At 43.9% G+C, this 20,586-nt stretch overlaps 2 protein-coding genes across 2 annotated transcripts; one reads left to right on the top strand and one right to left on the bottom strand.

The window, feature by feature from the left end:
• Positions 1–291: 291 nt before the first annotated feature.
• Positions 292–14,970, bottom strand: LOC129171992 (potassium voltage-gated channel subfamily H member 5-like). Its single transcript, XM_054761277.1, has 12 exons — positions 14,514–14,970; positions 13,452–13,575; positions 12,426–12,532; positions 12,219–12,347; positions 11,196–11,311; positions 10,454–10,846; positions 10,276–10,368; positions 9,565–9,994; positions 6,119–6,318; positions 5,469–5,721; positions 5,209–5,405; positions 292–3,139 (listed from the first exon to the last, which is right to left on the bottom strand). Exons 1-12 carry the CDS (start codon positions 14,683–14,685, stop codon positions 2,138–2,140), a joined length of 3,216 nt encoding a protein of 1,071 aa, XP_054617252.1. The 5' UTR covers positions 14,686–14,970; the 3' UTR covers positions 292–2,137.
• An 827-nt stretch (positions 14,971–15,797) lies between these two features.
• Positions 15,798–20,485, top strand: LOC129171996 (sphingosine-1-phosphate phosphatase 1-like). Its single transcript, XM_054761282.1, has 3 exons — positions 15,798–16,720; positions 17,843–17,932; positions 19,041–20,485. The coding sequence occupies exons 1-3, from the start codon at positions 16,091–16,093 to the stop codon at positions 19,590–19,592; spliced, it is 1,272 nt and encodes a 423-aa protein (XP_054617257.1). The 5' UTR covers positions 15,798–16,090; the 3' UTR covers positions 19,593–20,485.
• Positions 20,486–20,586: the final 101 nt, after the last annotated feature.

Raw genomic sequence — 20,586 nt, forward strand, 5'->3', positions numbered from 1 at the left:
GGGCACATGTAGACAAACAACCATTCCCACTCACATTCATACCTACGGACAATTTAGAGTCACCAATTAATTGTGGTGTATTGTGCAAATAGACATGGCCCACACAGAAAACAAAAACTGTAAATGTCCCTAATCCCGCCCCAAATGGTCCTGGCAAACCAAAATGGTGTAATAGTAATAGTAAACGATGACAAGCACACATGAAGCAATTTCAAGAGTGTCCTTAATAGAAAGTAGAATATCACAAGATGTCATGCTAATCATTATTTTCTTTGTCAACGCTAACGTAAATCTGAGTTGTAGGCTATTTTTCTTGAGATTGAAATGAAACGTACTTAGAGTGTCATATGTTGGCCAACATGAGGTTGGTTTTACTGTGTTCAATACAGCACGTACCTGTGCCTGTAAAGGTGGTCCCTGACTGGCATAAATCTGTTCAAAAGCTGCGTAGTGACAAATGAGACGGGACAGCAGGCAGTGGGCAGGCATGTTATTTTTCTGTATTCACATCTTGGTAGAAAGATTCCGTGGTGACATGCGAGACCTTTTTAGAAGCGTACAGCGGGGAAGAGGTCACATGCTTACATCCTATTTCTTTCTTTTTTGAATTTCACACAGTAAAGATTGCTCTGCTCAAATTTGCATAGCAGCATCCGCAACATTCTTCACTCTGAACCTGATACAGTATGTATTCCTATTTATTCTCCCAAAATAGGCCGGGTTTAAGTCCAGTTAACAGCAAAACTACCTGAGCGTTACTGACACGTCTTTGCATTCCAGTTGACATGAAAAGTCACATCTCGTTTGTAGTTCACATGCATGTGGCAACTAATAAAGGGGACACATCCTCCAGTTATTGCACCACTATCCCTGATGTGTTCAGAGCACAGCATACTGGAGCATTACCGAGGCTTCAGTAAGTAAGGCACCAATGCCGACTCGAGAAAAGGGAGCCGGCATTTTCTATGTATTTCCTTTATTTAGCTCATTGATCATTGAAGCTGATGGATGACGACCTCGGCGGTTCCACGTGAGCGCCCCGTCAGGCTGACAACACAGCTGTCACAAGCACACAAACTGATTTCAGTGGAGAGGTGTCACACATGTGCTGAGCAAAGTAATCGGTGAGAATTGAAAGTGCAAAAACAAGTGGAGAAGCGAGCATCGGCATCCAGCAACTGGACTTATTTAGGCTTGCCGGGCCTTGTTGGACGTCTCATTCTGCTAACAAGTACAAGGCCAAGTACAAGGCCAAAAGTGTTAGTTTTCACAAGGTTTGTTGCTTCGGTGTTTTTAGATCTTTTTGTCAGGTGTTACTATGTCGTTCCTCAAGCCACGTAGTTACCACTTTTGGAAAAGACGTTGTTCGTCACTAAACTGTTCTTGGATGTTTGCTTTCGGAGGTTGTTTTGGGACCATTCTTTACTCATCGCTGTGTTCCTACGCAAAATTGTGAGCGATGTTAACCAGAGAAGCGCTGACATGATGTCAGCTGGTCCTTTTGTGGCAGGGCTGAAATGCAGTGGAAATGGTTTTTGGGGGGGATTAAGTTGATGTTCATGACAAAGAGGGACTTTGCAATTCATTGCCATTCATGTTATCACACATAACATTCTGGAGTACAGTGTTTCCTCACCACATCGCGGTTCACCTTTCGCAGACTCGCTGTTTCGTGGATTTTTTTTGTGCAATTTACAGGTCTGTAGACCTGTATTGCTCCCTGGGTCTACCAATCCACTATTGACCCTTTTTAACCGTTTAGGGCCACCATGCGTCTTACCTTTATAAGTAAAATCTTTCATGAAATGAAAGTAAAGTCTTTTTTTTCATGCAAGACATTTCTTTGGTAGGCCAGCTTGCTTGCGCTATCTGGAGACCCCTTTTTTTTTTTTTGTCGGATTGTCAAACTCTGGTACGAGTACCACAGGTGGTACGCGGGCGCCATCCAGCTGGCACAGGAACGCCAGAGATTTCTAAATAAAAGTATAGAAAAGTATCCAAGCAAGTGACCTGCGCATACAAGTTAAACCATGACGGTGGTAGCAAAAACGGTGGTACTAGCTAAATACTATCTGAGGTGGTACTTGGTGTACAAAGTTTGAGAACCATTGCCTGAGAAGATAGCTACCGAGTCACTTCAAAATGGCCCATCATCTTTTTTGGGTCTAACAGAGGCCGTAACAGAGTCTTGACCTTTCACCCGGGGTCTTGGGGAGGACGTGGGCGGCAGCGAGAGTCTTCTTTTGATGGACAGCAACCTCAGGATCTCACCCACCTGAGCCTCCAACACAGACAGCCGGCCACTCACAAGTTGAATGTCCCCCTTCAGCTCCACCTTGGCCTCGTACAGCGTGGTCTGCAGGAGGTCCCGCTCAGACCCCGGCGCCCCAAACGGGTTCCTCTCCATGGGGCTGCGCTCCAAGGGGCTGCGCTCGAAGGAGCTCCTGGAATCTCCCGCCCGGTCGATCCGCAGGTCACTCTTTGTGATGCCGCTGTCGCACGAGTCCGTTTTATGCAGGGCGGTGGCTTCTCCTGCGTTGGTGCCGCCCTCCCCGCTGTCCTCCTGGTTCTGGTTCTGGTTCTGGTTGGGGGCTGCTATTAGTTCTGAGGACTGAGATCCTTTGGTCCAAGCCTCCGGTTTCTCTGCTGGCTTCTCCTGCTCCCCTTGAGGAGGAGGAGGAGGTTGCGCAGCTGAGGTGGCGTTTTTAAACTTGGCCCACCCTCTAGCCCCTCCTTTGCGGGTGGCAAGGCCCGCGGACCCCTCTGCGCCCACACTCCGGCCCTGCGCTGGGTTATCGACCCCCTGACTCTGCGTCTTTTCCACACAAGGACCACACTGAGCATCCGTTGTGCAGTTTTGCGCCAACTTCTCGGCAGGGGGGGCCACGCAGCCTACGCCGCCCTGCTGGGCAGCAACAGGCTGAGCTTGGCTGGCAGCTGATTTGGAGTGAGGCGGCTCCTCCTGGATGCAGTTCCGATCCAGGTAAGGGGGAGACTCTCCCGGCGTTTGGCCGTCCCTCTGCTGCCGGAACCTCTGGAAGAGCTTCCGAACAGGGTGGTCGTCTGGGATGGAGAGCGCCACCTCGTTCCTCTGACGCTCCTGTTCCCTCTTGACATCGGCTATCTTTCTGAAGATGACCTGGAGAGAGGGAGAAGCCATGAGGGCACTGACGGGCATGCATGGTCAGAGTACACCACGCACTCCTGATCACAACCTTAAGACCAGTTGAAAAGTTGCAAGAATTGACATTTTGCACTGTTGGATCTCAGGAGGTTTAAGTAGAGCTTCGAAATGCAAAATGTATCTTGTCAAAAAATGTGACTGATTTCATTTTGATGCATTGTAACTAATACTTGAATCCAGTTCCTTTCAGTTCAAATGTTATCTTCATTTCTGGAATGTTGGAAGGCATTTAATACCTGATGATAGTAATAAAAGAATACCGAATAAATTTGTTCTTTGTCATAAGACATGAAAAACATGTCACGTTATGATTTTACTCCATTTCTTGAAGACCCAACTAACCTTAACCTTGACTAGTAATTAACCAGTGTCCCTAGATGGCGCACAGACACTTTAATAGTGCTTTCATCCTCCCGCATAATTGTGACCATGCCAAGGCGGGTACGTTGTGGTCGTTCACCACCACTGCTCAATTATTTGAGGTTTTTTCCAGTCAAAGTAGCAGATTGAAATTCGAGCTAGCGTGTCGGACGCAACTATGCAAACTATGTTCATATTTAATAGAGCCTCTGCAGGTTCTCCATATTCAAGCCATCCCTGTTGATTTACATGTGCAATATTCCCACAGGAGCCAAGTTACATCAATATTTGATGTATGCATGTGAAATAGGAAAACAGTCAATTTAGACAACGATGTATGTTTGTGTTGTGGCGTATTTTAACATGGTTGTTGACGTAAAGTCTTTGGTAATCCTACGCCGCTGAAGCCGACCAATTTCAAGCCAAACTGTGCTGACACGTTTTTTTTTTTTTACCTTGGAATGTGTTCTATTTTTACATTTCAAACGTTTTACACTTAAAATGCACTCAGCTCGGGCCTTCATTTGCCTTTGTGGATTGTTTCAATGTGCTAATGACATTAGCTTCATGTGCACGTATGACACGTTGATTTACCGGTGCAAGTGCAACCATGCAAACACGAAGGCTGCCAACTCCAGTTTGACAACGTAGCAGAGTAATAATCATCATTTCTTGCTTCCATTTGTGACAAGTTGCCTCCATGATTGCATCATTGTTCCATTAAAGACCTCCCTCAGGGCATTGCTGCTTTCAGCTTCTTTAATATTTTAACCAACACAGCAGCAGCAGCAGCACTAAATGCTTAGCTTCGCTTTAATGCTTTTTTACAACAAAAAAAAAAGTCTACATTCAGACTCACTAATGTGCACTGCTGGGTCCAAACACATGACTGGGACAATGTCAGATACATTCACTCTCACAGCTGGATGGCCCGAAACCTGCTGGATCAGGAGTCCAAAGTTACCATCTAGTAATATCTATCTATTATATTTTCATTTTTACAGGCATGTACAGTATGTGCCCAATCAGTACCCGAAAACTTCAGTTTTATGCAAATTTATGATTTTTAAATGTTTACACAAAAATGCTAATTAAGTATTGTTCGCAATTAATACTACTACTACTAATAATAATAATAATACATCCATAACCACAAATAATTAATATTTGTTCTTATGAATATGTATTTATCTATTATAAATACATTAGAATTATTTGTCTCCCCCATTCCAGAAATTTAAGGAAAATGTTTTTCCCTTTTTTCAACAGTAATGACCTGGATTCAGTTGTTATTCACAAACAATTATTTGTTTTTTTAAAAGACATCATTCAAAATAACAAGAAACAATTTGTTTAATTATTTAAATTAAAAGTACTTCAAATCATGGACTTTTTCTAAATGCGTTAGAATTATTGGCTGCCCCCATTGTGTCATGAAATGTGCCCAAAATGGTCTGCCCTTTTTTCACCGGTAGAGAAGTGGATTAAAGTGTTATTCACAAATGATGAAAGTAAAAAGTAAAAGCATAACAGCACAACATAAACGCAGGAATTTAAAACATTAAAAAAACGAGCAATTAAAAAATATTTCTTTCAAAATGGTACTAAAAATGGAAAAAACAACTTTTTAGGTGTGTGTGTGTGTGTGTGTGTGTGTCACTTACCCGTTTGCGTAGATTGCAGGTGAGGATGAGGTTGCGTGAAAAGGAGTTGGCGAAGGCCGTGTAAAACTCCAGCACCCTCATGAGGGCGTCCCTCCTGATGACGTGCAGGTCGCAGTAGGTGAGCGCTCGCACGTTAGCGCACGCTCGCGCCATGGTGCTCTCTTTCCAGAAGACGTCTCCGAACACGTCTCCTTTACCTTTGCGACACGCCAAGACCATCAGCATGCTTCTCCAAGTTTGAGGAAGATACAAGGTCTTACCCAGGATGGCGATGACCTCGTCGTCCTGGATGACTTCCAGGGAGCCGGACACCACGAAGCAGAGGGTGTCTACGCTCTCGCCGATGTGGAAGATCAGGTCGCCGGGCGCGCAGTGTGTGGTCTGGAACTCCACAGCCAGAGAGCGCAGGCAGCCGTCGCTGGCCAGGCGGAAAGCGGGGTGGTCGTTGAACACCTGCCTGTTGAGGTGCACGCAGATGTCCGCACGCATGTCTTTGGGGCAGATGGACAGCACCTGCAAAAAACCAACAAACAAGGACGGCACTTATTAGAACTGCTGTCTAGAGGGCTCTAATAATAGATGGTAAACAGATTTTCTATGCCATAACTACGAAATATTCCATTTATGAATTTTGAATCCTACTGTACTTCACGGAAATTCACTTATCGCTGTTGGGTCTGGAACCAATAAACCGTGATAAACGAGGGACGGCTGTGTTTGTTTGTGAGCTGGCAGGCTACTTCCTGGATCGTTGTGATGGATGCATGATGACAGGACTGTACCGTTTTTGATTCTAGGGCAAATAGAAGACTTCCATCGTGAGTCAAACCGCAAAAACAACTGGAATTCCTCGAGCAAAAGTGAAAAAGGAAGGAGTGCAGATTTCGGTGCGCTAGAGGCCTAACGGTACCTTGTCTGTGTCGATGCCCTTCGACATGGCCCAAGTGGAGACGATGAAGTCCATGACCCTCTCGCTCAGACCTTTGGGAACCTGGTACAGCTTGAGGAAGTCCCGCACGTTGTTCAGCATCTCGTGGTAGCGATTGGTGTTGGTGTACATCTGCTGGAAGATGGTGGTCACGTTGCCAAAGATGGTGGCGTACAGCAGCGCTGAAAGAAAGAAGGTAGCAAGCAAATCACACACGCCTTAACCCGGACACGTCATTTTTGATCACAGCCTAATTTTGCTTTATTTTATATATCAAAAACTGGGCTTTTTCTGCAGGAATGTCAACATTTAGCTTGACTTTATAGTACAGTATTTATTCATTTCATTTCATTTGATTATTGCTTCTTCTGCATGATAAAAAATAAGATCATATTTGATTGTATTTGATTGTATTTAATATATAAATTGTATTTTTAAAACTCAGACTTTTCTGCAGGAAGACCAAAGTTGGGAATTTCATTTAATTGAAAGGACTTTCCAAGTTTTATCACAATGACAGTTAGGGAATTCTTATTTAATTTATGAATATATTATTATGTAGTACCCATTATTATCAAGTAGGGATGTCCGATATTGGCTTTTTTGCGATAACCGATATGCCGATATTGTCCAACTCTCAATTTCCGATTCCGATATCAACCGATACGATAACATATGTGTAACATCACATATCTTCAATGCTGTACTTCAGGGCTCCCCAACCACTGGGGAGGAAACCTTTCAGGCGCAATGACAAAAATACACACACACAATAAAATACTTTTGTAAATAACTAAATTTTTAATTTTAAGTAAATGCATATCAATTTTGAAAATATGGGCCATGATTTTATTCAAAAAAGAATATAGTTTGAAGTTTTTGCATGTTTCTGTCGTTTATTGCGAGTGTCCCACTTTGTTTGACAGTCCTTGAACGCACCATTGTACTTACGCTAGCCTTCTCCCACTCTGCACAGACTGTCAACTATACTGTATTTTTATTGGGTTTTTTTCACTTCATATTTGCTCTCAAATGCTGATACTCTGTGGGAATGCATAAAGGTAAAGTTTGATGACGTTAGTTGTTGTGTGCACAGCTTCAAGTTAATTCATGCTAGCACACTGCCTGTTAGCACACACGTCAAACAGCGGCGCTATAATCTTCTCTCGGAAAAACAAACTCCAAGCTTATAGTGGTGGATGGTGGGTCTGTATTCACTTTGTGCTTTTAATTTGATGTTGTTCCTGTCTTAGTTTTACACAATACCTACTAAATGAGATCAATTACATCGCAATACGACCCCCCCATCCCCCCCACCCGTCCGCGGAGATTTGTGGGAACACGAGCCGGGCCGTGGGTCCAAAAAGGTTGTGGACCAATGTTTTACTTGTTTTACTTGATTGCTAGCCCTAATTATCGTCACTGTACTGTATGGAGTATATAAACAGTGTTTCCCATACATTCAAGTTTACATTACAAGGGGACAGTCTGTGAATGTAGCTTGTGGCTCCAACTCTGTACCGTAGATGCCATTTTTGAGGCTAAAAAGAGTGCAGAGAAAGTTTTTTTTATCCAAAAGTGAGCAGACAATGAGCGTTGTACATTATCAATCATAATGTCCAGCGTCCCTGTGAGGCGTCCTGGCTGCCTGCGGTGACCTCAAAGAGTCAGCCATTGTCCCTAATGGGGAGCTTTGAGCCAGTGGAGGGGAAAGAGGTTAGGATGCATATCTAACGTGATGATGTTCACTTCACTACTGTACACTGCAGCCTGGATGGAGCCTTGAGGCGCAACGCTGCCTTTCTTCGATGGCTCGCTCTCCTCGCATGATCACTGTATCCATAGCAGGACATTTATTGGCCGTAATTGTATCCCAGACTTGTGTGTGTGTGGACGCAGCCAATTCGTGTTTGCACCACCGCCACCACCGGCAGCGTAGTGGTGGCCTGTAAACCTCCTCCAAGCGTGACTGTCACTCCGTGTTGCCTTCACTGCTGTTATTGCATCACTTTTTGACATGATGCTGCACAGGAGGAGGACAAAGGTTGGCGGAGGAACGCTCCACCCTTTGGCTGAGGCGCAGGCTACATACATTATTATTATTTTCTTAATGAAATATTCAGGCTAGTGTGTAGCTCAGTTATACACTTAAAACAATACGCGCACCTGCACAATCAACAGCACAAAGATCATTCCAAGAGCCATTCCTAATGTTTGTAGTTAAATACTTCATTTTATTGAACCGGTGGTGTCCAAAGTGTGGCTTGTGACACATTGTGGAAGTCAAATTAAACCAAAAAACCCAACAAAAATGGGAAAAAAAATAGAAGAAGAAGCTGATAACTAATAAAACAAAGCTTTGTCTTGAAATATATAAAGGGTTTTTTTAAGACTTACAAAATACATAAAAATATCAAAGTGGCCCCCGCATACTTTGAGCCCCGATATTGGGCTTCAAGAGACGAGGCGAGACGAGACGCGAGATTTGAACATTACTTTTAAGAAAAGTAGAATGAAAAAATATTTTTTTTAAATGTGACAATATATTGCAGTGCACAAATTTAATTTCTATTACGTTTCTGCACTCTGTGTGTATGCTAGTGGCCCCGCCTCCACCCATTAGGAGACTGTCTGACTGGCAAAAGGGTTCATTACATTATTTTATAAAGTAAGGTTAATGTCTACATCAAAAATGCAACCGTTGGATCATATCCAACCGAATCGTATCGTTTGTGCACTCTATCGAATCGTTCTGTTGCTAAAAGATATCATTTTTGAATCGTATCTTAACCCGTGCATCTAGATGCGTATGGAATCTTCTACCACAGAGAGATTTACATCCCTACAGTTCACACGCGGCTCCGTTTACGATCACTCGGCGTTTCAGAAGTATCAAAAGTGTGGGTATTTTGACTTGAGAATGGATTTTAGAGCGTGAAGCGCTGGTATCACAAGTATCAATATGTCAGTATCGAGCTGCACACCAGTAGTTACCGCGCGACAGCCCTATGAAGATATTTATTCATGTAAGAAACCAGCCACAAAGCCTTAAGATGGAGCTACTTCCATTTTTAGACAAAGTCTGGCAATCATTTTCCTTATGTAAAATCAGAGTGTTTGCCAAAGAACCAGCAAAGTGGGGGTTGTTTGGTGGTGGCTGGTGTTGTCCAGCATCCATTGATAGGCTGTTAGGAGCAGGAGGTTAATTAGCTCCTCAACATGTCACTTTTCATCACTGGAGTCTCCCCAGCGGGGTTGCTGTGTCTCCGTGACTGCAGCTTAAATAAGAACACGAGCGCAAGTGTTGTCTCGCTATTACCTAACGCTGACAATGTTTCTGTGGCTCACTTTCAGGGATGGGAGTGACAGCTTCTCGTTGCAGTTGGTAGCTTTGCTTCCTGTTACGCTTCACTGAAGTTGGTACTTACAGCCCACCATCATCATGGCCACGGAGAAAATCTTCTCCCCATCCGTGGTGGGAGCGATGTTGCCAAAGCCGATGGTGGTGAGGCTGGTCATGGTGAAGTACAGCGAGGAAATGTACAGCGTGTCCTTGTTGGGGCCGCCTTCCCACTGGCCCGTGCCGCTGGCGTTGTAGCGGTACGGGGTCCCGATGCTCAGCGCCAGCTGGTAGAGCCAGCTGTCCGTCTTGATGGTGTTGGTGGTCTCGTCGATGACCTCGTGGTCGCCGATGCTGTACCAGATGCAGGCCAGCCAATGGGCCACCAGGCCGAAGACGCACACCAGCAGGACCAGGACGGCCGCGCCGTACTCCAGGTAGTGGTCCAGTTTGCGGGCCACGCGGCCCAAACGCAGCAGGCGGATGACCTTTAGGGAGCTGAAGAGGCTGCTGAGACCCTGCAGTGGGGAGGAAGCAGGACGAGGACTTCATGTAAGGCCTGCAGAAGAGCCATGGTGGAAAATCCTGCATTTATCTGCCTGTGCCTTTCACACAGAACCCACTTCAGAGCGATACTTCCACAGCAGTACGCACTTTCACACAGCAGCACAGCATCTCCTAATCAGATTCTGTAACGGCACCAACGTGCCATAAAATACTTCCACACTTTGCTTTTAATTCTGTATCTAATATCATTTGATTTATTTCACCACACAGCCTGAGAGATTTGTTTTCTTACTGGCAGTACTGAGTCCTCCGTCCTGGTGCTGTTTCTGTGGAAGTTTGACGAGTCACGTAGATGACTGGCCGTGGATGAAGATGCGATGAAGTCCTTCAGAGCAAAGGTGGAACAAGAAAGGGTTTAAGAGGAGAAAAGTCCAGCCTGAACCACAAATCCCAATCCGGAGCTCACCCACCTCATCAAAATTCTCAAAGGCGTTGATGATGTCGTAGGGCAGACACGACAGCAGGTCGATGACGAACCACGTCTTGACGTAGTTCATGCGGATGAGCCTGGCGTCGGAAATGACCTCGCCGGCGGGGCCCACGAAGGTGGTGTGGAAGTTGAGCACGATGTCCACCAGGAAGATGACGTCCACGATGCTGTCCAGCACCAGCCACACCAGGTTGCTCTGCTTGGTCCTGAACGACACGTTGTACGGCACCATGATGGCCGTGTAGAAGGTCAGGATGAGGATGACCCAGTCCCACGTGGTCTTGAAGGTGCAGTAGTGGAGGATGATGTGCGGGGGTGTTTTGGGGGCTTCCTGCTTGTACTGGGGGAGGATGTCGGAGCCCAGCTGGAGGGCCTTTTTGTTAGACACAACATGAGACCAATTAATAATGCATGGAGGACCACAGTGTCACCCTTTAAGCCAGTGGTTCTCCATTATTTTCTCTTTTTGCGCCCCCCCCAATTTGAAATACTATTGATAAACTACAGACTGAACTCAAAACTGAAACCAGCGAAATGCAACAAAATGGAGAGCAGTGAAGCAAACAAGCGTATTCCAGAGTCAAACTGCATGCTGAGTACGACTAATTCATACATGTTGGCAGGTCTGCGCTAATATTGAAAGCCTCTCACACCCCCGCCCCCGCCCCACCCCCTACTAGAGAAGCACTGCTTTAAGCCAACTTCTCATGCGTGTCACCCACCTCGGCCAGTCTGGACGGCTTATGGTTGACCTCCGTCTTGCTCAGTGGCGCCATCTGCTGTACCAGGTTGCGATTGTTGGTGAGTGCCCGCGTCAGCCGAGCAAACTTTGTCCATCCTGACCCAAAGAAAACATTTGACGGTTCAGTTGCTTTTCTTATCGTACTACAAAACACACAGCATTGATAGTTGCAATTACAGTGGACCGAAGTTAGGGGGCAGTAGTCTGCACGCTCGATTAGGCAGGCAGCGCTTTAGCATATGGCAGAAAAATGAAAGGAGGCATATTTTGTAAAGATACACATGCTGATTTTCCCATTTTTGCTGTTGTTGTTTTTTGGGGGTTTTTTTAGAAGTCGCGCGTCGCAAACGGCCCCCGGGCCGCACTTTGGACACCCCTGGCATAGTGTATGGGTGTCTGGGGGCCTGCAACCAGCCAAGACTGTTCTAATGTTACGTGAGGCATTGTCTGCGGCGTTCATGAAGGTTGTATGACGGAACAGATCATTTTGATGCATATGGTCAGACGAGATTCTTCTGAGTTATTGTAATTATGAATATGGCCAATTAATTCAATAAAAAGCACAAACATATCTTTAAAAGTATTTAAAAAAAATAAATGTATTGATGACTAGTCGACTTCAAATGAACGTATAAAACCAGAAACAAATATTTGACTAATGAGGACAAGCGGCATAAAAAATGGATGGATGGACATCCATAATTCATCTTGTTAACTCATTAATTCACATGTTCTCAGCCGCCTCGCACAATGCGTGCCACTGTCCTTCTGTGGTCAGACTGTTGTGTCGGTTGTATGTATGGAATGAAAAAAAAAAGCTCTTCGTGGCACACTTAAAGCCCCGGGGACATCATGGCACTATAGTTGGACCCACAGTCACCCGTGCTCACTGACCCGCACACGCAACACCTGGACAGCTGGATAGTCTGCTGGGTCTCCAACTCACGACTTTGCAGGATTGCAAAGACGATGCGCTCATTTGTTTAGACAATAAGCGTCTCACCTCGCGTTGTTTCGTCCTCAATGGGCTGTTTGAAGAGCGTGATGTCTCTGAAGGTGCAGAGGAAAAGCACCACCTTGTTGTTTTCATTTCGGATGGGCGCCACCTGCATGTAAAGCCATATGGGCGTTCCTGTGGTAACAAACCATAAAAAGACTCACCAGCGTGGCGGTAAAAGAGGATCAAGAGGTTACAAATGAGGACGCTTACTGTTTTTAGTGTAGAGCAGCACCTCGTAGAAGTTGGACTCATAGTTGTCAAATGTCTGGCGGATGTTGTCGATGGTTGTCTTGTCAGTCAAGTCTCCGTACATGAAGCTTGATGGACAAGACCGAGGTCATTAGGTCATGGCATTGCTAGAACAACATCATAGAGCTTGCTATGTGTGCAATCAACATCACTCGGATGTACAAGGAGATTTGTGTTTCTCAGAGGTCACGGTCATAAAGGCAAAATAAAGTGTTTTTTTGGCTGCAAGACTTTAATTTATTTTATTTTAAAATTGTATAAAAATTGCAGTAAAATAAATAAATATTTAAGAAATAATACTAATGATAATAATAATAGTAATAAATCAATACTTGTAATATAATTTTAAATTCAATTAAATCTTTTGTAAAATACGAATTTAATAAATAAATGTAATAATCAATAATACATTTTATTTTTTTATTTAATTTAAAATTGTATTACAATTTTTGTGAAATAAAAAAATATTTAATAAATATATTTCATACATAATCATGATAATAAAGTTCATTTAATTAGTTTAAAATAGTATTACATTTTTTGTTAAATATATATTTAATAAACAAGCATAAAGAATTTTTAAAAAGTAATTTAATAAAATTATATTTAATTCAATCTAATTTAATTTTTAAAAATTCTGGTCTGGTTTCCTGCAGAACGAGCAAAGGTAGTCAGAAGGGCAGTGACGTCAAGGCATTGCCAGAAGATCAGAGCACTTCCTAAGCGGCCAGTGAGCTCAGAAGGTCATAGTAGCCCTGCTCACAGCCACTAGAGGGCAGAATCGCAGGGATTCAGTGGTTAGAGCACTGGTCTTGTAAACCAGGGGTCGTGAGTTCAAGTCTCGCTGAGGCCTACAGCTTTGCAGCTCACAGATGATGAGTCAATCAATAAATGCTGGTTTTTGAGGTAGTAGCAGACATTACAGTCTCTGTAATGACAAGCATCATATCTATGATAGTACAAGTGGACCCAAAGTTAAGGGCATACTTGCATGTGCTGCTCCTGTGCATGACTTCAGCTCTGTGGTAGCCAGACAGCTTGCAGAATCCATCGTTGCTGTACACAACAGGCCACTCCACGATCTGCGCGTTCCCCAACAGGAAGCTGGTTTCTGGATCCAAACACCCCCAAAAAACGATGATGAGCTTTTAGAACGGTCCATTTGGATATTATTCCATTTGGTAGTTAAGACTAAAACAACACAAAACGATGTTTAGTAAAATGATCTAGTGCATAGCGTGTTCTAAGCTCTATTCACACACTTAGAATGAACATATAGAAGAGAAACAAAAGGCACAGACAAAAAGAAAGCATGAAAATTTAAAGCAGCAGTAATATTTGTTGATAAAATGTTTATGCTCCAGCCTCGGCCTTGATGAAAAATGAATGAAGTGCTGCAAAGTTCTCCAGCTGATTGCAGGAAATCTGTAAAGGCCTTTTCGCCTAATTACATTGGACATTTTTGCAGGACCACTTCAGGCCTGCGTGCGTGCGCACGGTAAGAGCGGAACAATCTTGTATTTTTGTTCTTTATTTCATTTCTTTCTTCGTCTCACGCTGAAGATGATGCAACTTTTGCAGCAACTTGTATACTGAGACGAAACAAAAATGTGTGATTCTTTTGGAGGACTTTAACGCCAATATTGTGCTTTTTCAAAATCTCGTCCTGTCAATTTCAAAGAATGTTAAAGCGCCACACGTCCACACAGTTGCTGCTGTGCTTAAAGGCAGTTTTTTAAAGATATGTATCACTCAGCACTCACAGATCAAATAACATTAAGTGCATTAAAGCTGGCATAAGAGCAAGCCAACATCCATGCCTCTTCAAGTATGAGTGGATCATTCCTGCAAGCGTAATGAGAATGCACTTTATCTCACAGCCACTGTATTTTCAGTGTATGTGCTTCAAAGGTGTCATTTCATGAGGAGAAATACTGTTTGGGAGACAGAATGTTATCTATTAACACACTCTATGCACTGCAAAATTGTTTTAACCTTGCATAAAAGTCTTGCGTACATGAAATCAACTGTTTTTTCAGTAAAACTCACCACTGGAACGCCGGACGATGTTCTCCAAAAAGGTGTTTTGCGGGGCCACCAGTCCTCTCTTGCCCCCGTGCATGGTGCAGGCTGCAGGGTGGAGATTTGGCGCTGCACGGTGGTCGGGATGCTGCCTCTGCTGGCATCCAACAGTGTGAGCAGAGAGGGGGGCAGCGTGCATGCAGTTAGAAGCGACATGAGCACCGGTTTCCGGATTGGGATTTTTCAAAATAAGAGTTGGAAGATTGCAACAGGTTAAATATTGAGACTCTTTCCCAGAATCTGTGAGGATTGTGTGAGTCAAAGTAGATGTCACTCTGTGGCCACATAATTCAGGTGCATAAGCAGAAATTACAATGATTGTGCGAAAGCAACCTTTTATTTTGGCACACCACACGTCCGGTTTCTTCAGGGAGCGAAATAGATTTCCACGTACAGTATCTAGCTTTTGAAATAAGATTCATTAATGAGGTTGTTGGGGGTTAAGTATGTGTAAAATCGTTTCTTTTGTGTTCTCGTTTTAAAGAAAATACAAAAATATATACTGGTGATATGCTAAACGTAAATGGGAAAATGCAAAACTGTATGTTTATGTTATGCTAAGCATAAATGGAATGTAAATATTTATCTTTTCAATGTGTATCTTGTGTTCACATGTCCAAAACAGAACAAATACTACGGCTCGTCTGAATAAATCTGATTCATGATGAGAATTCCACGCCTGTCCAGTCCACTACTGAAATACTAAACTTATTAGCCTGCAATGCTGTGTTTCTCCAGCAGAGGGCAGTAAAAGACACATTGGAGCTCGCACCTGTTTTTGGATTGGGCTTCCAAAATAAAGACCGTCACATTCTTTTGTATTGGTGACAACACTTTGTGAAAAGTCGAATATCGTGTGACTGTTGTTATGATTAGGTTAATAAAACTATATGTCACTTGCTGGGCACTTTAATAGATACACATGCAAATGTTCAAGTAGTGCGAAAAAATATTTTATTTTGGAATTCCGTCACATACATACGTTTTCGGTTTCTTCTCGCTTTACAACGAGAAATACATGATTCGTTTCGGAAACAAAATAAAGTTAATATAGGGTTAATTAATATGATTAGACGGTTTAAGTGTTCTTAAAATATGTTTGTTGTGTTCTTGATTCATAAACTTACTCTCGTCCCAATAAGATTGAGGAAATACTTTGCCTCTACTGAGCCCACTATTGCAAACGTATTACTTGCAATGCTTCGTTTGTCCGCAGATGGCACTAACACAAGACGCAAACATTGGAGCTAGCGGCGAAGAAACCATAAAAGCATCGAAGAAGAAGTGGCATTCAACGCGTTGAACGTAACGGGCTGTCTTGACGCAGTTAGCGGCGGCCTTCCTGAACCTGACGATACTCCGTCATGTAATACGTCACTATCACGGACTTTGGATGCTGCTCTTCCAAATCTTCCACTCTACAAGGTCGCTATTCGTGAGTTCGGGGAGATAGCCTCTAAGTCGCCACGTAATTATTTTTTTAGTCTGACCGGAAGATCATGAGCCCAGTAGAATAACGCCACATAAAATAACCGGTTGTCATTATGGTGATGGACGCCATCAAGACATTTGTGGAGACTTGTCGTTATCTCCAGGACCCCCGTCTCGTGGCCAAGTTCCAGCACTTGTGTGGCGTCCGGGGGACATTTCCGGAAAAACCGACCGACGAGCAGGGAAGCGCCGCGTTTGAGCCGGGCTGCCCCGGGCTGAGGCAGAGGATCCCCGAGGAAGACGTCAGCAACGGCGCGGCCGTGCATGCCAATGGGGTGAGAGGTGACCCCAGGCCCGATGAGACCACCCGAGCTAAACCCCTCCGCAGGAACTCGCTCACCGGAGACGTGGGTCAGGAGTTCCTGGTCCACAACAAGTTCTTCTTCTATCTGTTCACGTTCGGCACCGAGCTGGGCAACGAGATGTTCTTCATCATCTTCTTCCCCTTCCTCTTCTGGAACATCGACGCCCTGGTCAGCCGCAGGCTCATTGTGGTGTGGGCCTGGAATCTGTTCGTGGGACAGTCCACCAAAGACATGGTCCGTTGGTCCCGGCCGGCCTCCCCGCCTGTGGTGAAGGTGGAGGTCTTCTACAACTCTGAGTACAGCATGCCGTCCACACACGCCATGACTGGGACTGCCATACCCTTCTGTCTCTTCATGCTCACATATGGACGCTGGCAGGTACTAAAATAACTAACGTACACTAACGTAGGGGAAGGATTAAGTCAACTCTGCTTCTGCCTACTCCTTTTCAGGCATGTTGAATCTGGAAGTGAGTTATTTATATTTAGTTTAGTTATTTATGAAGGGAAAACAAGCAACATAATTTTTTCTTCTTCAAGTGCAAAAGTGAGGTATTAATAATGTTCTTTAAGCCACTTAATGCGCACCAAATGTGACAAAGCTCTATCTCTTCACTTGTTTGTGGCACTTTTTGGCTTTTCGTGACGCCCCGCTAGCACGCCCACCACTCCACGAAGCCTTTGAAGCGAAACAAAGCAAGGCTTCGCTACGCATCTTTAAAAAAATTAAGCTGTACCATCTCGCCGTCGGTCAGCTACAGATGCAGGAGCAGCAAGTGTGATCATGTTGTTTTTCCTTCAGCAAATAAGATAACCTAGCAAAGACGTTGCGTGGATCCATACTTGTCGCTGTTGCCGCACGTTAGCATGAAAGCTACAGACACAGAAGACTGTGTAGCCACTTGTTACTATGGAGAATTTATAGAGACTGACAGATTATGAGCCAAACAAATGAATTCATCATGCACATTAAAATAACATCTAAAAAATGAATGCAGCAGCATGTAGTATATGACCTAATCTACTATATTACCATTCAGGTTCCGCAGTTATGCAGCTATACTTGACTTTTGTCTGCCAGCTTGACTCCATCAGGTTTTGGATCTATGACACATTCACAGCAGACATTCTTGATAAAGATCTTGGCTTTGCGACAAAGGCAGCAGCCACCCCTGAGCTGAAAATCTGTTTTTGCAAAGATCTTTGCTTGTATTTCTGAGGATAATAATGTTATTCCGGCCTTGCTGGTAAAACAAACCTCTCAAGCCTTAATCTTTGTTCACACACAATAGCTGGAGCTTCCTGTTTTGTCAAACTAGCGCTACACATTCTGGTTAGGTTGAGGAGGATGTTAAAACCTCATTTGTCAAGCAGAGTAGTCCAAAATGAGACTTTTTGAAGTTTTCACATGTTGTTAGCAAATGTATAATAACATGAATGCAACAATGACTCATGTGTGGTCAAATAACGCTCTTTTTATGTGTTCTTTGCTGTCACCTAGTACCCTTTCCTCTTTGGCTTGTGTGTGGCCCTCTGCTGGAGCATCCTGGTGTGTGTCAGCAGAGTCTACATGGGGATGCATTCCGTTCTGGTAAGTGTCAGCAAGCATACACAAGCACTACATCTTGAGACGAAACGGCAACACGCAAGGTTGTTCTTGACATACAGTGCCTGGAAAGTTAAGGGTGCAACAAGTAACTCGTCACAAATCCTTATCTGATGACAACATATGCCACAAAATAATCTTCCCTGAACATTGACTCCATTCTAATCTTAACAGGTAGCAGGTATGATTAGATTGTTTTGTTGCTAGGAAACACAAGTAAATGGTGGTTCAAATCAAACCCAGACGTGAGAATCTGTTAGCTTGCCACCTGATTGGACAGGAATGACTTAAAAGTTAAACAAGTGAACGTGGCGACCCCTACAGGACACAGGGCTTTTTTGCATCACCATTTAAGATGGAAGAATGTGTGTTTTATTTATGATTGCAAAAGGAAATGATCATTGCCGTGACCAATAAATATGAACCGCCTTGTTTAGAGCAAAAGCTGGCAGTCGCAACAGAAAGGCAGTTGTGCCTGAGGCTCAGAGCTAAACCGCTTCACCTTTTCAGGTCAACTATACCAACATAAAGTAATCGTAACCTGCTGCTCATTTTCGATGCCACTTAATCCTCGATAGGGTGACGGGGGTATGCTGGAACCTATCCCAGGTGGGGTACACCCTGGTGTGGTTGCCAGCCAATCGCAGGGCACATTTTATTTTGTTAGGAGGCAAAAAAAACCCCATTATGCTGTACAGGGGTGCCTTGGTTCCAGCGGGTCCGCTGCAGACACCCAAAAATGTTAACACACAACACATTTTTATTGACCATAATTATAGTTTGACATGCAGAAAATGATGCAAACATGCTGTGTATATATATTTAATGCTATTATGTATTATGTATGTTATTTGGAGTTATTAGTATCAACATTTCAGCCTTTTCTTTTTAAATAGTGGCTTTTTGCTCAATGTTTTCAATTTTTGATGTTTTTTTTGTTAAATTATATTTCTACAATGTGTCACGGGTCATTGAAAACTGAATTAGACCCAGGCTGCACTTTGGACACCCCTGGTTGATTTGAAGGTTATGTCATATAAAATGTGTACTATTTCACCTTGATAGATGACAGTAATTGATGTTTCCGCTGCAGGAGGTGATCACTGGCTTCCTATACAGCCTCCTCATTCTGGCCTTCTTCCACCAAGTTTTGGACAAGATCGACAACTTCTACATGACCGACCCGTACGCTCCACTGGTTATCTTGCTGTCCCATGTTAGCCTCGGACTCGTGGCCTTCTCCCTGGACTCCTGGAGCACCTCTCGTGGGGACACGGCCCAGGCACTGGGCACCGGGGCCGGCGCAGCTCTGGCCACCCACGCCAATTATCAGCTGGGGCTGCTGGCAGACCATCCGCTGTCATTGCTGCCGCTCGCCTTGCCCCCGCTCGGCGTGGGCTTGGTGGCCTGCTCCTTGCTACGCTTCGCCATCGGGGTGGCCGTTATCCTGGTCACCAGGATGGTCATGAAAGCGGTGACCATCCCCTTCCTGTGTCGACTGTGCAGGCTGCCCTCAGAGGACGTGAGACTGGCGAGGCAGCACATGGAGGTGGAGCTGCCGTACCGTTACATCGTCTACAGTGTTGTTGGGTTTACCTGCGTGTGTGTGGTGCCTCTCCTCTTCAGGGTCGTCAACCTGGCGTGAGCGTCACATGTAAACAGTCATGCACTGCTGAAATACAGGGTGTTGTTTCTGCACCACACAAGCTTATTTTAAGGCTAACTCTGTTGGTACAGTATATTTTTCCCCATGAAAAGACCAAAATTCAGTGATCCAAATGGAAGAGTTCGCATGAATAGCTTTGGCTAGACAGTCTTTCCCTCTGTGAGTGCATCATATTGTTTCTCTTGTTGCTCAAATTTCTCGTAGCAATGCTGCTGTGAAGACAACAGTTAGACAACAGCTAATCAGCTGATTGAAACGGTCCTAAAGAATGCACCATTCACGTCCTCTTAGTTTCTTTTTGAAAGGCGCAAGCACATGAGAACACACTGGAGAAGGAAGGAATCCAGAAATGTCTGTTTCCGATCCTTCATGGAGTATTAAGATAGTGTTTAGCACTTGGAATCAATCAAATGTTTGGTTTATTTACATTTTTATATTAATTTGTAAGGGATCTTTTGTATTTTTAACACCATCCTCGTGCTCTGAAGAATAAGCCAAACAATGAATCATGTCAGTGTTATATTCGTTATTGTTTGATGCTAAGCTATTAATCAGTTTTGTGTACAAAAGTATATTTGAAGTATTGTGGAATTGTCAAGGACCCCCCCTTTGCTGTTTAAATCTATACCTTGAGGCATTACCACTATGTGTCTGCATTACACCGCGTTATGTCTCTGCTTCCGTTCATTTGTACACCTTTATCTTGTTTTGATTGTGAAGTCAACTGCTTTCTGGGTCTGGCGTCTGACATGATGAAATTAGAACATAATATACAGTATTTTTGATGGGCTATACCATCTTAAGATGTATAAAAAAAGTTTATTATAACGGGATATTTTGGAGTCCTTGCACTAAAGTGTATTAAAATCTTACCCTCCTTAACTATTGTTTCCAGATTTGTTAGCAGGTGTAAATCGCGTTTTATGAAGTTCTCGTTGAACAGCGGGATTTTTATTTTGAAATGCGGAAGTGA

The sequence above is a fragment of the Dunckerocampus dactyliophorus genome, chromosome 19 (genome assembly GCF_027744805.1).
Source record: "Dunckerocampus dactyliophorus isolate RoL2022-P2 chromosome 19, RoL_Ddac_1.1, whole genome shotgun sequence".
NCBI lineage: Eukaryota > Metazoa > Chordata > Actinopteri > Syngnathiformes > Syngnathidae > Dunckerocampus > Dunckerocampus dactyliophorus.